At 46.2% G+C, this 17,071-nt stretch overlaps 2 protein-coding genes across 2 annotated transcripts; one reads left to right on the top strand and one right to left on the bottom strand.

The window, feature by feature from the left end:
• Nucleotides 1-9,097: 9,097 nt before the first annotated feature.
• Nucleotides 9,098-9,976, bottom strand: LOC6595616 (tigger transposable element-derived protein 2). The gene has a single exon (XM_002020655.2). The coding sequence runs from the start codon at nt 9,974-9,976 to the stop codon at nt 9,125-9,127; it is 852 nt and encodes a 283-aa protein (XP_002020691.2). The 3' UTR covers nt 9,098-9,124.
• Nucleotides 9,977-14,444: 4,468 nt separating this feature from the next.
• Nucleotides 14,445-16,678, top strand: LOC6595617 (carboxylesterase 1E). Its single transcript, XM_002020656.2, has 2 exons — nt 14,445-15,380; nt 15,444-16,678. The coding sequence occupies exons 1-2, from the start codon at nt 14,460-14,462 to the stop codon at nt 16,611-16,613; spliced, it is 2,091 nt and encodes a 696-aa protein (XP_002020692.1). The 5' UTR covers nt 14,445-14,459; the 3' UTR covers nt 16,614-16,678.
• The last annotated feature ends 393 nt before the right edge of the window (nt 16,679-17,071 follow it).

Raw genomic sequence — 17,071 nt, 5'->3', positions numbered from 1 at the left:
CATCGAAGGACTGACGGGCTAAACGTGATTAAGTCTGACCGCGACGTGGCAACCTTTTCTTTGCCTCGTTCGAGGGTTCTTCCGGTTTATTTGTTTTCGCATTTCTTTTATATTGAAGGGGGGGAGTGCCCGGGCCCGGGCCCTGGCCGGGGCCCTGCGATAACTGTGCAATTGTATGTGAAACATTTCTGGACTCTTAACCCTTTTTTATGGCTGCCACCGGGGGTCGGTTCGGGGGTCTTGGACTGTCGCTTGCAGTCCATTTACCTGCACAATTGAATGATTTTCTAAACCTTTCGAGCAGTGGGGCTACGACTGGGGGTTGCTGCTCGTTGGGGGAGTTCGAAGTTTGTTTATTTTTGGAGTGCAAAAAGAGTTTGAAGTATGTAATGTTATCCGCATTTTATTGAAGGGTTTTCGAGGCGGTGGGGTGCTCGTGTTATTTATGGCAGATTGCGATTATAAAGAGATTGATTTGGGAAATGGCACTCGTATTTTATTCGGTCTCAAGGGACAATAAAAACTCCTTCGATATAAAACATCGAAATTAATCTTAATGGGATTCTTAGTGATTTTTAAAGATATTTGTTACGGAAAATTTGTGGATATTTCTCTCTTCTGGATAAACAACACACGTAGATTTTTCCACAATGTCAATACTTCTTTGGTTAGGACAAGACTTCCGGCTCTTCCTCTTCATTTGACATGTTTTACACATATACCTATGTTTATCTTCTGGAACCCAGTCTTGTGGTAGGTTATCTGATTCGATATGCTATACTTCTAATGCGGGTTTGCCGTGAAATTGCTTTGTTTTGAAAAATCTTCCTCAGAAATCTTCCAAAACTTTGTTTCCTTCAAGAAAAAGCTTAGATCAAAGGGAAAGTTTCTGTTTTATTTAGCGCTGATGATCGTTAGAAGTAGAAGGATCCTTCCAGTCCATCATCGCCAGCCACCGAGAGTATTACATGGGCCTCTACCACAATACAATCGGGTGCCAGGGCGATATTCCATCTGCCATCAGCCCACGAAGTCCCACTACCACGTGATCCATCCCCACAGCACGCTCTGAGGGGATGACAGCAGTAAGACGTCACACCTCTCAGGAGAGCTCAGACCTGGAGGGCAACCGTCGAGTCCATAGTTCGGTCTAGGTGTCGACCATGGTGGAACTGTGCGGTTTGGACTGGAAGGAACAAGCTTTTTATATAGGATTTGGTATGATATTCTGCTAATGGAGTGTGTCCGTGAAATTGGTGATTAGATCAGCAGGTGGCGGAACAGGGCTAGGGGCTCCAGTAATTTATCCTAAGAAACCCCTAAAGAGCAAAAGATCTCTCAGTATCCATCTCCCTTTTTTTGCTAAGTAAAAATGTAAAGATTTTCCACAGTAAATCAAAATAATGCTTTTCCTGCCCCTTTTATTCTAGTTAAAATAAGATCCCCAAATAGTTGCACCGTACATACTAGTGCATATCCTTCATAATTTAGTGGCGCCATAAACCTCTTTTCGCAGAACTAAGAAGCCTCTCTGTGCCCTCCAAAAATTCAGAGAAAAGACGAGAATGAAACAAAGGAAAAGCGGAGCAAAGAAAAGGGAGTCCAGGGAGTCCAGGGAGTACTCTTCCGTTCTGGCCGGCATAACATAAATATTAACTAACTGAGAGACCAGGAAGCTGCAGGCCAGGACATTAGTTAGCTGGCGAGGACAGGACCGAAATTACAATTTTTTGCCAAGGAAACTATTCCACTCCCCTACCATTCCGCCCTATCTATGGAGTTCCTTTCCATCTGCAGAGGTCCCACGCTTCCCTTTCCGTGGGAGAGTCTGGCTGGCTCCCTCATAAAGGACGACTCCCACGTAGGATCCTTTGGCAAGGCATTTTATGTGTGGTCAGGCCATTTGCTGCTTTACAATAAGTGGCAGAGGGGCATAAAAATAATAATTATGCTTGTACCTTTTATGATTATGGTGTGAAAACAACAATTGCTGTAAGCACAATGCCAAGGACAACGCATCCGCATTCGCATCCGCATCCCCCGACTACCCACCCGACTGCCAAGGATATTTACGAGCCATGTGTAGGGGGATGGAGGATGTTAAGGAACAAATTATTAAAACAACAACATGGGAGCTGCCCCACAAAAAAAAACGAAAACCTCAACGAGAACAACTCAATGTTAATGGCCCGGCTTAAGGGGGGGAGGCTTACACTCGCGTGGGGGATCCTGGGGGGAGGACCTTGGCATCCCTGGCTTAGCGCTCGCCGACTCCGCTTTCGGCACAATAAACAAAAAGTAATTTTCACAAATTTGCCAAACTTGTAAGCCCCGGCCAAGGCGAACCATTGGAATTTATGTGGCGTGCCCGCAGCCCCCCACCCCCCGCCCGCCCTGTACTGAGAGTGGACCCAGGTGTGGCCCCCTCCCAGGGTGCTAGACACGAACCTTTCTTAATGCCGGATACGGAAACTTCTTCCACCATTTTTGTTTCGGTTTTTTCTTCTCTTTCTTTCGGCTAGGAAGGAAACTGTCGCGACGCCATTTATTATCCACTGTCTGAAGGGTCGCCCATTGTCGCCTGTCGGTACTGCCCTCCCCTCCCCTCCCCCGCCGCCCACTCCCGCTAATAGATATGGTTAATGTGTGTGTGGGGGCCGTGGGGCATTCAACGAGTATGCATGTGCATACCCCCCTCCCATTCGGTGGCTTTTGCAGTTCCGCCTGATTGTCCTGCTCTGGGGGCGTGTTTAGGAGGAAGGAAATTGCGTTGGTTTTGATAAAGGTTAAAGGTTAAAGTTTGCTGTTAGAAAGGGGATTTGCCCTGGCTTGAGATGGGTGCGACGAAGCAGTTTAATAAGTGAGGCACTTTAAGTGAAACAAGTGTCGGAATTTCCACTTTCTGTCCATGCCAATCGAGTCTTTTTGGTAAGAGACACTAGACATTTGCGCAAGGAGAATAATATCCCTGGTTAGTGCTATAAAGTGCAACTATATAGTCTATAATCATTTACAAAGGCGTTTAGGATTCGTTTCCCCGTCTCGCCATCACGTACGGGCTACATATTGAATCTTCCGCTCATTCGAAAGTGATGATTGGTGCTTTGGACCAAGAATTTCACCATTGTCTTGAACTCACATTCAAAAATGAGTCGAATGGTAGGTGTTTAGCATCAGGAGACATCACCAGAACCATTAGACGGCTTGCTCATCGGCACGGATACAGATCCAAACCCGTTTCTGAAGTCCATAGTTACATATATACCTTCTCCTATGTCTTCTTCCCCCCATATCATGCAAATCCAAGTCAAAGCATCCTTTGATGTTGTCTCTCCCACTAAGGGACATTCCCAAATCATTTAAAGTTGCCTGATTTCGTTTCCTCCTTAACTATTGCCCTGCCAAACAAGGACACACCCTGCGTACTCTTATCTGGCATCGTCCTGCATCGCCATCCTTGCCTAATTCAATCGGCTGTGGCAAATTAAAGTTCCATTTCTCTTTGGCGAAGGCGTCAAACCCTTGCCAAAATCAAAGAAAAAAAGGGAAAAAATAAGTCTTCTTCTTATCGCAGCAACCCCTGGCCCAGGGTCAAAGTTCGCTGAGGGGGAGAGGAAGAAGGAAAAACCCCAGACCATGCTTAGCATATGCGCATAAATCACAAGCCCAAAAATAGAAGGGGAAACCCCAGAGAAGAACAGAAGCAGAACCAGAAGCAGGACAAGAACCAGAAACGGAGGCAAAGACAGAACCAGAACCAGACTAGACATGAAACCAAGGGGGCAAGGACAATAAAATTGCTAAACGCTACAATGACAATTCAAGCATGTAAATGAAAGCAGGACTAGTGGAAGGAATAGCACAAAAGGGGGATAGGGGGATGGACGAACGAAAAGGGGACTCCCATTTCCATCGAACGGGAGCGCGCAAATGAAATTAAAGGCGAGCAAACAAGTTACGGTCAGACAATCAGCAGAAAAGGACCCTCGGACACTGGCCTGCATTGTGCGTGCTCCCCCCCGCCGTAAGCCCCCCCACTCGCCTTAATCAATTCCTGTTGGGAAACGCCTTCGGTCCCTTTTTTTGTACAAGTGCACAACGAGGAGAATCATCTGCCTTTTGGGGATCTCCTGCATCGCCGAGATTGATTTGTGCTGGTTGACCCGCTCCAGCCGGCTGTAGTCCTTGTTTGGCCTTTGATTAAATTAAATTTCATGGGACATATGTACACAGGCCCAAAGATATTCGGACCAGTCTCTTTTTTATCCCTTTTTCCGGCAGGGGTATCCGTGGGTATCCTGCCATTGAAGGAAAAGTTTAGAAAAATTGAGCGTAATTTGCAGCAAATCCATCGTGTAATTTGTTTGTCAACAAATTGGGCTCGGCCTTGGGTTCGGCCTCTCCCAAACGAGTGTGTAAATGTTGCACATTTAACATTTCTCCCCCCGAAAGAAATTCTCTTTTTTTCCAGTTTATTTTCCTTTTCTTTTCTTTGGGTTGACATTGTCTAATGAGTTAATTAGGCTGCCGATGCCCATGGCGATGCCGATGCGGGTAGGTGAGCACATTCGGACCTCATCAGCAGGCCCATTTATCTGCCGGCCTGGGGTCCTTAATGCCGGACTTTGAAGATGGATAAGGAAGAGATTGTGATGACTGAGGATATGGTAAGTGCCTTGGCGTTTAGCCTGAGGTGGGGTCTGTCATATACTTTGATTTGCTGAGGGATTTGGGAGGGAAATGGAAGGAGAAAGAAATAAATTGTAAGGATTTAAAGGAAAGAAAAGAATGTTTGATGGTTTGCTAAGACATCGCCATTTGTTTGAGAAATAAGTTCTCCAAGAGTACTCCTTGGGTCTCCGCTCCAGAGGTCTTTCCATATGCCATCTGCATACAGTCGTATCTCTCAACAATAGTTGGAATTATCGTCTTATATTACCCCCCTTTTGTCCCCTATCTCTCCTTGAAAACATATGCCAATACTTACCCTCTAAGATAGTCCCTGCCCGGCACTAAATATAATTGAATTTTCTCCATTGTTCCGCTGCTGATGTTCCCGGAATAACTATGGATCTGGGGCAACGGTTTTGATTTATCAAAGTTTTAAGCCGCTTAATGGCCTCCGACCACAGTTCCAGAGGCGATAATTCCTCGATGGCCTCGATTCCCCCGAAAATTCACTCTCTTCGCATTAATGTTGAATGTCCTTTGGGCCGGGACATGCTCCACTCGATGCTCGATGCAAAACCGCAATAATTTCTGTGGCCTTTCGTTCGAGCAACATTTATTTTTAGTTTCGGTCTCCGGCAGAACTAGCCGCAAGAGGACGCTGCGAAGAGATGTGGTTGGCAGGGCTGTCAATGGCCGGAAAGGACTCGAAGGACGTATGGACGAAACAAAGGCAAATTGAAATGAATGCGTGCGGCAAAAGTTTTGGGGGCAGCCAGGACTCAGGACTCCTCAAGTGCAACACAAATGACAAAACCAATGAAATAATCCTTTGCCTTCACTTGGGTCCGAGACTCCTTTGTCCTGCCACATGCTTAGGAGCAAGGATGTAAGGATGTAAGGATGTAAGGATGTGCTGCTGCTGCAAGCGAAGAAACTTTTGCGGTTCAATTTGAAAAGGAAGCTGGTGGCCCTTAAGGACACCCACATACACACACACAGACATTCCCGACTGGGAAGGATGAATAAAATTTTAATTAAACTAATGAAAATGTACAGGACACGCATAACTTTCGGATGTGGAACAGGAAATGTTCTTCGCCTTAATTTGTTCCTGGCTGGTATCCTTTTTTTTCGTTGGGGGGGGAGGGGGGGGGGGGGGAGGGGTTTACCATTAAAAATTAACTGGCGGAATAATCGAAACTGTTAAAACGTTAATTTAACACTTAAACGAGACAAGCCAAACCGCAGGACAGCTCGTAACAGTTAACAGTTAACTGGAACTGAAACTGGAACCGCTGCAAACGGCAACTGTCACTGTCTATCGGTGGTTCTACACAGCGCCCCACCCTCCAGCCTCCACCCTGCACCCTCCACCCTGCGCTTCTGTGTGTGCGGCATTCCAATTGGCAGCTCCTCTGTGTGTCACATTTAATGCAAGAACGGAATTCCATTAAGCGGCAACCGCAGCGCTGCTGACGCCGCTGCCACAGACCAAACCAACCCGAAACCGAGCTGAAACCAGCCTCAATCCCCCCAGCCCCAGCCCCCACCCGCCAATCCACAACCCACTCCGCGTGCCACCAGAGAGGAAACGCATTTGTGGTGCCAAATAAACACGCGTCTACGTATGGCGCAGGACCCATAGAGATGGTCGAGTGAGGGCATCAAATTGTAGTCCCAAAAAGAAGATATAAATATCTACAAAAATCTTTTAAAAAAACTTACATTTTGTAACCCTTTCCTTGGGGAAGTAGAGTGCGGTGTAACACTTTTCTCTGGACTGTATCGTCATCCCTTTTCTAGGTATTTTCTTGCAGTTTTGTATCTGGAAAATATTACGTTAAGAGCTTTTTACAACAATTCTTAGCTTCTGAATAATTCTATAAATATTTTGTATGAGAGAAATTTTAGATTGTAGAATTTTAAATATCGATAATTAAATGAATCAATAATTATTGATTATAATTAGATCGTTTAAAGACCATTTTTCGTTTAAAAAATTAAAAAAAATAATGCAGTAAATTCACGCTTATAAAAATAAGCCAAATCTAAAGAAAATTGATGAATATAGGATAAAATTATATTTCTTTTGAAAACCGCGATGGAAAAGCTCTTAAAACAGCAGGAAACTGAAAAGTTAGGCAGTGTATCTAAATCATCATAGTCTTATTGTATCTCTTATTTATCTAAAGATAGTAAAAGCGATAGAGGGTAGGCGGCATGTCTAGATATATCTTTATCACTATAAATGGTGTTGTATTGTCTTATTACAGATCTTTACCCATAATCCTTACATTCCGTGAAGGAAATACAAGTACAAATCCTATCCCATCGAATCTGTTCCTCTTCGTGTCACGAATCAGCAACAGCTCCCTTGTCCACCAGCAGCACTCTCACGAAGAGACGCCACGAAGTACTCTGCGTGCTCCCAGCTCCGTTGCGGACTGACTGCAGAGCCCATTCCCATGACTCCAGCCTGCCGGAACACGCAGCATATTGCAGATGTTAAAACACAAAGCTCCAGCTGATGGGGAAGTGGGTCCAGGGTGCAGGGTGCAGGGTGGGGCAAAGAATCACAGCGATTCCCCCCGACCCTCTGCCCACCCCCACATGTGGCTTACAATCCCACTATATATGTATGTGTCTGTATGTGTTTGTGTGTCGTGCGGGGAGGGTGTGCTGTGGTGGCACATAAATTGCAATCGGAATATCAAATTGGCAGGAGGTTGGAGGACCACGAACAGGAGTACTGGGCGCTGAAGCAGGAGCCACAGCCACAGCCAAAGCCAGAGACAGAGGACGAGGACGAGCATGAGGACTCTCGTTTGCTTCTCCTGTTCTCTCGTTCGTGATTTTATCAATTCAATAAAAACCAAATAAAATCAGCACAAATGCAAATACCATTAATGTATTGGGTTTAACTTTGTTTTGTTTTCGATTGTTTTATTTATTTTTTTTTGCATCCCACGCATCTCGTGTATTGTTTTCCCTGCGAAGAGGCTGGGGCCAACGGTCGCCGTCCATTTGATGCTATATTTTCATATTTATTTATTATTATACAAACACTCACACGCTCGCACTCCTTTTTTTCGGGTCCTGGCCATATTATTTACGCTCTTGTGCGTTTTTATAGTTGACTGGGGACGAAAATATGCGATGCGAAATATGCGAGTTATGGGCTTGAAAATAATTTAAAGATATCGCAGGGAGAATTAATGCACGAAAAATGATAATGCAAATGGAATACACGTACTTTTCAAGGGTTGAATCTGTGATGGTTGAACACGAGAGTAGGGGCATAAAGATAGGGGTATTCATACCAGATGTAGAGAAAGATTAATGGGCTCTGGTGATTCCAATGTTCAAATCAATAATGTGGAATATTCAGTCTCCTGCTGGAGCTTAAAGGGTACACAAGATACATATGTATCTACCAAAATATGTAGATTTTTCACTATTTCCAGACTTTAAATAATAACAAGAGGTTTTTTCTGTCACTGAAATTGAAAGTTGTATTAATCAGATGTGCGATAAAACATGGTTCCTTGCTCTGCTTACTACGTTGCTAGTGATCCACCAATAGAAGTGATCTGATGATCTGCAGACACTCTTCTTCACCTATCTATCACTATCACAGTAGGACAGTCAGTCAGTGATCCTCCCTGTCGTAACAGAGCTCCATTAAGACCACACCAGAATGGGTAAAATGGGCTGTGAAGTGACTCCTAGCACATGTGGAATCCCCTGCACATTTCTTAAGCAGAATATGGGTAAGGTCCATTTGGATCAAAGTTTATGCAGGACTCAATATATGACAATATTCGTAGTTGGTTCTGGCATATTTTTGGAACTTGTAATATTTTGTTGGCCTTTTCCCACGGCTTACGTGTGCATGTTGTGAAAATTTTAAATATGCAAAAGTGTTCTCCGAGGGATAGGAATTTCGTGAATCCAATTCATATATTATTCGCTTAGTTTTAAGTTTTTTTTATGCTTAAATCTCCAACCGTGCGATGCTCTGCTGCAGTTCTCAGTCGCTGCGCTGCCAGCGTTGGACTCTGCTGCTGGCAGCAGTTCTGCTTTCATTCCCAGAGCAGCATGGAATCAACGGAGAAAAGTACACTTTCCATTTCTGTTTTTACACGGTAGATTAGTTTCAGAAAAAACCGTGTAAAAAAGAAATTTTTGTATGCAAAAATAGGGGATTAAAAGCTATTAAAATTTGGGAAAAAAGGATTTTTTAAGAAAAAGTATTCATGTTTATTTTATTAAATCAGATCTATTAGCATAATTATTAAAGAAACAAAAGATATGCTCTCCATGCTTAAATAAATGTTATCAAAATTAGATATGACAACTTCAGGAACTAAAAACAATAGTGTCTGTAGGCAGAAAAGCTTTGTTGCTAACAAAAAGAATGGGTTATTCAATTTTTAAGCTAAAAATGATAATCCTAAACATAATCGTCATCATCATCAGTTAATCGACTTCGCTTGCTTCGAATGCCTATAGGATCACTATCACTATCATCGCTGGAATAGTCCTGAACAGGACTTTCTCCTGCTCGATCGGCGTCTACATTGTGAACAGTGAACTCTGTTATGTGCCGTTTCTGGCCAATTGTTTCCACCTCTTCGTATAGTTCTCTGTAGCGACCCAAACAGGAGCCCAGCTCACGGTGGAGCTGTGCAGCCCGTTCGAAATCGGGATCGTCTGTGACGAAATGGTATCCCAATTTAGTTGTAAGTTCAAGTCCATCGGCAATTATTTTCTGAAGTTTTATGGGAAATTCTATGGAACTTGCGGCTTTCTGCTCCTCAGAGGCAATTCCGCCCTTGATTTTGATGGTCTGAAGCGCATGCCTTTGGAGGAATCCTGTCAACCATCCTGTGCTGGCAGAAAACAAGTAGGTCTTCTCATGAGTGGATTGTGTAGAGGTGGACGGTTGTTCGTCCTTTATCATTTTATAGAACCTCAATGCCTGCTCTTTGATATCGTTTCCGTCTACGGAAATCCGTTTCTTTGCATTGTCCTCGAGCCATATTACGAGTGCCCTTTCCATTTTTTCTTTGGTGGCATCTCTGGTGTACGATGAAAACTTGGCCGATAGTTCCGTTCCAGAAATCACCGATTGCCGAATGGAATTCTCATTTCTTTTTATAGTTCTTATGGTGGCTTCGTTAAGGCCGTATATTTTGCCCAGAAATGTGGAGCCTTCTCCATTGCGAAGGCGATCTAAAATTTCAATTTTGGTTCCCAAAGAAATGGCTTTACGCTTTAGTTTTTTATTTCTAGTTTTCGGCATTTTGTTCTAGGAATACATAAAATATTTAACAAAATTATAAAAATATAAATAATGTAATGAATATACTATAATATGTATTTTTTGGCTTACCTTTTATGCGTTAGTGCTTTAAAATTGGAAACACGTCCGACTGCATTGAGTGTTCACCAGATACTAACAAATTTTTATTGCAAAGAGAGAATTCTCTTAAATTTTCTACAAAAAAAGGGAATTCCCCACAAACTTTGCAATTACTCTCAACTGTAAATATGCGTGTATGTGTGGATATAGACAAAAAACGAAAGAGAAAGCAATCTGTACGTATTCTCTTTATTCTCTTTATGCTCTTTCTGGTTTTCTTGCTAGCTGTTTGTGAGTGGTGAGTGTTTTTTTTTGCTAAATGGGACAAAATCGTGTACAAAAATTTTAAATTTGTGATACTCCAACCGTGTTAAATCGTAACCGTGTAAAAATAGACCGTATAAAAACAGAATTATGTAGGTGTAGACACAAAAAACGAAAGAGAAACAGATATCGTATGTATGTATTCTCTTCACGCTCTCTCTTGTTTTCGTTTTTTTTCCAGCTGTTTGTGGGCTGCGTGTGTTTTTATGTATATATTTTGCGTTATTTTGAATCGTGCTAAATGCCACAAAATCGTGTATAAAAAATTATATTTTTTTTACTTTCAGACCGTGTAAAAATAGACGTTTAAAAACAGAATTATGTGTGTTTCTATTGCCTCCCACGAGGTTCCGTATTTGCTGAGAGCAAGAGCGCGAGTGAGGAGCGAGAGAGAGGCTTCAATCGCAATGCACGGCAGCGGAGTTAATGCTGTTTGCAGCTGAGAGAGCGAAGCAATTGAGAGAGATCATATGCATGGCGTGAGAGCAGCAAAACGAAGATCAGATAAGACAAATGCGACGGCACTGCGGACCAGGCGAAGTCCCAAAAGAAGAGCGCAGACAGGTACAAACAAAACATACATACATATGTATGTGTGTATGTATGTAGATATGAGCATACCCAACAAACCAAATGCTCACAAATTAAATCGCATGCAAGAGCATGAGACTTAATGGATTTGCGAGACTTTGGCGATATCTTTTGAGAGATTTGCGAGCTTTTCGCGATACAAAAAGTAAAACTCGCTGGAAGCATTTTGTGGGAATCTCGCAAAGGACGGGTTCGTTGGATTTCTGGGTAAATCTATACCCAGTATGTCTACCAACAAGATTTCCTTAACCACTGATGCTGTTTAAAGGGCCATTAAATGCTCTTTTTAGTCAATGGTTAGACATATTCATTGGAAACATTTTTGTATTGATAGCCTCAGATAGACAGATGGAAAAACATGAGAATTATTAATTCTTTTCCATCATTGTTCCCATAACCAAAAAAATATTCCTCCTTTCAATACCCGTACAAATGAGTTTTTCCTTCCCAATATTCTTATAATTATTACAACAATAAATTACTATTTTCCAGGAAAAGATTTTCCATCTTTCAGGCACCTGATCTGGAGCCCTCCCTCCCCCCTCCCATTAAACGGCAATCAGTGGAAACTAATTTGCTTTTTTTCCCCCTCCACGAAATAGCAACAGCAGCTGCTCCCCAGCCTCATCCTGAATCTCATCGGAGGCCAAAAGAAAAATGAAGCCCCATGAAGCCTAATGAAGTTTTGGCGTGTGTGCCCCACGCCACGCCACCCACTTGGTGGCCTCACCTTTCGACGCGCAGTGCCTTGGACTGACTGCCAAGAGCACAATTCAATTATTGTTTTATAATTAATATTTTGCACATCAAAATCGCATCAGCGGCAGCTGGGAAGCTGCCTCTAATTTCCACGCACTCATGGGCACAGCGCACGCAAGGCCTTGGGAGGAGGAGGAGGAGGAGGAGGAGGTGGGAAAAATCCTAGAATGTTGCGTGTGGCACACAAGACAACAACAAGGAAAAACAGAGATTAATTGGAGAGGGGAAAATGCGCTCTAGTCGGGGATAAATTAGTTGTAAGCAGGATCGTTAATGAGTGCTTCGAGGGGGCAAAGGAATGCTATCCAATCTCTATCCAATGTTCTATATATTCAATTTTAAATATAATAAAATTTCAAATATGTTCCCGGACCTTGGCATTGCCCCAGAAATCAGATTAAAAAGCAATCTGCCATGTAGTTATTACTTTCTATATGGCAGGCATCCGATGTGGTCCCATGTGGACACCATATCATGTCCTGTCCGGAGATTTTTGCAACTTTTATGCAAATCGCTTGGAAGCTGCGTTTAAACTCAATTAAAAGCAAAATATTTACTCGATAGCCCCAAAGATTAATAACTTTTTAAGGACCAGAGCCAGAGATACTTCTACTTCTAGTCGGGCAGAAAAAGATTAATCTCGTTAAACGTTGAGGCGTGCCAGGCGGGGCGGCGGCAGCATCTGGGGCTAGAAACTTTGCGTGCTGCCCCACGCCCCCTCCTGGCCGCCTCTGGGAGTGGCTCGCACATACATATATAATTATTCCTCGACCATGGCCATGGCCATGGCGACTCCTGTTCTGCTGCAGCTGATGGCGTCAACTCCCAGAAGTATACTTAATTATATTGTCGTAACTTTAAATGTCATTTGGCCATTGTCTGCGACACATGCGAGCGGCAGGCGGTCGGTGTGGCCCGATGCACTGCGAGAAGCTCTGAGGCAAGCAGAGAGCCTTTTCCTGGCACATCTCTTTGGAATGTTTTCCAGTGTAGAGAGAACGAGGGTGAGACCAGGACTGGGACAAATCAGCTGCCGTACGTGGCCTGGCAGACAACAACATTGAGATTCATGTGGCAGACTCACAGAGTCATGCCAGTTAGTCCAGCGCGTGCCGTGCCTCCGACGCCAAGGCCCAGCAGTGGCCTGCCAGAGTCCTGGTCCTGTCGCACAAGAGGGGGTCAAGAAACTTGAAATCTCAACATGCGTTTGCCTCATGATATTTGCCAGCATCCGTTTCCGGCTCTACATCCCTCCCCCCCATTTGTTAGCTGTAAATATGCTGGGCAAAAGATAATGCGGCACAGCTGTAAAATATGACGCCATGGACTCGTATGCTTTGCCACTGACTTCATCTGACTCTGGCTCTGCCACTGCCTCTGCTTCTGCTTCTGCCTTTGTTTCTGCTTTTGACAATGCCTTTAAATACTCATTATTATTTCTCTCATGCAATTGAATTTCCAGCCAACCGATGAGCGGTGGGAAAAACCAACCTGACCAGTTCTGCTACTGTTCATCGGGCCAAGATCTCACGATGCGAATAATGCAATAAAATAATACAGCAAATTCTCGCCGATTTAATTGCTGGGCTGTCAAAGCGAGAGATGAGCGCAGGCATCAAGCCCAGAGATGATCCCAACAGCCGATGATTGGAGAGCTTGAATGTCAATCAATTGGGATTGGATGAGGATGAGGAGCTATGAAAGGGAACCCAGAATATACCCTATCTTTAAAGACGGAGTAAATTATGTCACATCTGTCCATGAAAGAATCGGATAATGATATTTGGATCATGAAAACATCATTTTGTGAAATTAGAACTATATTTCTTTGATTTCAGAAGCTATTTCCTTTTATGGTCGGAGGTTTAGACTCCCCAAAGCTAATGTGAATGACAAATGATCTATAAAGTGAGTGTAAAGTAAATTATATATAAAATATATAGTAAACATTGCAAGTTATTAGTTGCCACAGTATGATATCATTTGGAAGCCTGAATTTAACAGGTTTGAATGTGGATCCAAGCCGATAATGTTTATTCTGGTGTCTCAATTTCAGGTAGTTGAACTTTCCTGACTCTTGTTTAACTTTAAGCGCAAGACGTTTAAGAAATTCCTAGTCCAAAGCGCCAATCATCACTTTCGAATGAGCGAAAAGTGCAATATTTGCCTTGTAATCGAATGACAGACGCAGAAACGAAGCTGAGATCAATTTCCGATGCACTTGTAGGCCTTGTCTGCCATTTTCTCTCTTCTTTTCTGATTTCATTTCGAGTTGAGATAAATTCTGACCAAAAATGTCTATTCCCATTTCTCATTCAAGTGCGTTTTAGTGTGCTATTCCTTTCGAAATTGCCCCAAAAGTCACCCCAGAAGCTAATTCCAGATTTGTTGTGACTCAATGAACTACAACTGGCTTGAAGTTCGCTCCGCGGAGCATCAGCTCGTCATCATCGCTGTAAAGTACGTGATTAGAATGCTGGAGAGGCGCAGCTCCCCCTCCGGGACGGCGCCAAACATGGTCTTATATCATGGCAGGCACGCAAACAGAACGAAGCAACAAAAGTTGAATTTATATAGTTTTATCAACTAAAGCGGTCGTTGTTGTTGTTGCTTTTTATCGCCAAGCCAAGCAAGTAGCCGGCCTCGCTCAAAAAAAAACCCAGCTCTGGGGCTCTGTGACTCTGGGGCTCTGCGATGCCAGGGAATGCCTCAGTTGTTCAGTTCCCGTTCGACAATCGAGTGAAACGATATGCAATCGCTGCTGAAGTGGAACTTTCTGTGGGGATTGATGGGGCTGCTGCTGGCAGTGACCTTGACGCGCTCCGAATCGGTGTCGGAGCCGGAATTTGGTTCCCATGTCCGCGTGAAGCGCGTCGTCGGTGGCAGGCAGTCGAAGGCCCCGCCTGTGGACGATCCGGTGGTATTCGCGCGCCTCTTCAATCGGGATGCCCGCGTCGAGGGCTTCCGGAATCCCACGACGGGCGTCTACAGCTTCCTGGGGGTGCACTATGCGGAGCCGCCGCTGGGTACGCTGCGATACGCCCGTCCCGTGTACAAGCGCCTCGGCGGAGACATCAATGCCACGCGCCACGGACCGCCCTGCATCCAGCCGCATCCGCAGGCGCCGCAGCGGATCGTCGGCGAGGAGGACTGCCTGCTGCTGAACGTCTACACGCCGCAGATGCCCGACGAGACCTCCGGACTGCCTGTCTTCGTGTGGATCCATCCGGGCGGCTATCGCTATGGCTCGGCGGCCCAGTACGATGCCACGCCCATGGCCCAGAGGGGCGCCATTGTGGTGGCCCCGCAGTACCGTCTCGGCTCGCTGGGCATCATGGGCGACGGCACCAAGCAGTTCGACGGCAATCTGGCCATGTTCGACCTGGCCGCCGCCCTCCGCTGGGTCTCCGACTACATCTCCTACTTCGGCGGCAATCCCAAGCAGGTCCAGGCCATTGGCCACGGCTCGGGGGCGGCCAGCGCCATGTATCTGTCGATGTCGCGGACGGCTCGCAGCGCCGGCGATGTCCACGGCGTGGTGGCCATGTCGGGCACGGCTCTCTCGCAATACGCCACGGACAAGGAGCCCGTTCAGAGTGTCGAGGAGGTGGCCAAGATCAATGGCTGTCCCACGGGCAACGAACTGGAGATCGTCAACTGTTTGAGAGCGGTACGGGTCTATCCCCCTATCCCCGTGGATCCCCAATTATGATTCTGATTCATTTCCTTGCAGAAAAGCGCCGAGGACATCATTCGAAACGATGACAAGGTCCAAACGGAGCGTCTGGCGGGGCGGGCTCTGGTGAAGGGTCTGACGGGGAATGTGGGCTTCCAGCCGCACATCGAGAGCCCCGACGATGGCCGGGCCCTGCCCAGTCTCATTGTGGGCGAGCCCGAGCAGCAGCTGAAGAGCAACAACTTCTCGGGCATACCCCTGCTCACGGGGGTGGCCAAGCACGAGACGGCCAACTCGGTGACGGTGGAGACCATCGAGAAGGCCTTCGGCTCGGCGGAGCAGTTCCTGGGCTCCCTGAGCGATGCCCTGAACAAGCTGACGGGCTTCCTCAAGATCGATCAGATCACGGGGCAGATCGCCAAGCCGCAGCTGCCGGGACTCACGAGCGTGCTGACGCCCACGCTGCAGGACGTGTGGAAGGTGCCGCAGGCCCTCAACGTGGACCAAGTCCTGTCCAAGGTTGTCGAATCAACCACGGACGTGCTGTTCAACCTCCCCGCCGTGCTGACCACCCAGGTGTGGTCCAAGCTGGCGCCGGCCTTCATGTACAGCTTCGAGTACAACGGCACCAGGTCCAAGGGCATCAACTTCCTGCGCGGCCTGCCCATCGTCTCGGAGTCGGCCAACGACAGGCCGGACACGGTGGGCCATGGCGACGAGCTGGGCTACATGTTCGATGCCAACGACATCTTCGGGGCTCCCCTCGAGGAGACGCGTCTCACCAGCCCAGAGGACCTGAAAGTGCGCCACAATCTCATCGACATGCTCGTCCAGTTCGCCAAGCAGGGAGCTGGAAAGACCGGCTCTGGCTCTGGCTCGTCGCTCTTCCAGAGCGTCTCTGGCAAGGCCACGCCGTTCATCAAAATCGACACCCGACTGGAGACCTCCAATGACTTTCGCTTCTGCGAGCTGTCCGTGCTGGGGGCCTCGCTCTCGCCCCTCAGCTCCACCAGCTGCGCGGGTCTGGGCAGTCTCCTGGGCCAGCTGGGCGGCGGTCTGGGCCAGACGATTGGCGGTGCTGGCCAGAAGTTGGGCTTGGATGGTGCTGGCCAGAAGTTGGGCTTGGATGGAGCTGGCCAGAAGTTGGGCTTGGGTGGCTCTGGCCTCGGCTTGGGTGGCGGCAACAAGAACAAGAGGCCGGGAGGCTTGGGCTTGGGCATTATCTAGGAACAGAAAAAGATCCAGTTGTAAAATTCCACATTAAATAAAGAGAGATTTAATCAAAAATGGAACTCCCGTGTTTCTAGGGTATCAAAACCTTCCATCGCATAGTTTTCCCATATTTTCATACGGAATGAAGCTGGAGGGGGTGCCCGAGGGGGGGTTGGGGGGGACTGGGCTGGTTCTATTGATTTAAGCTGTTGCCATGATTGCCCGTCCGTCGCTCAATTAGCACAGCTCTGTGCCGGCTCAATGCCTATGCCTGCCGCACTAATCTCTCTATTGACTTTGGGCTTCCCCTCTAGCATGCCGCATGCCCCCTGCCCCCTGCCCCTCGTGCCACATGGCAGCAAGAGCCGCAACTGAAACGCGGCGATAAGCAAATTTCCGGGCGCGCAAAATTTAAACAATAGAGAAAGCCAGAGAGAGAGAGGGGCAGGGGGCACAGAGAGGCAGAAATTTGT

The sequence above is a fragment of the Drosophila persimilis genome, unplaced genomic scaffold (genome assembly GCF_003286085.1).
Source record: "Drosophila persimilis strain 14011-0111.01,24,50 unplaced genomic scaffold, DperRS2 tig00000191-arrow-pilon, whole genome shotgun sequence".
Lineage (NCBI taxonomy): Eukaryota > Metazoa > Arthropoda > Insecta > Diptera > Drosophilidae > Drosophila > Drosophila persimilis.
This window is presented reverse-complemented; position numbering and strand designations above follow the sequence as displayed.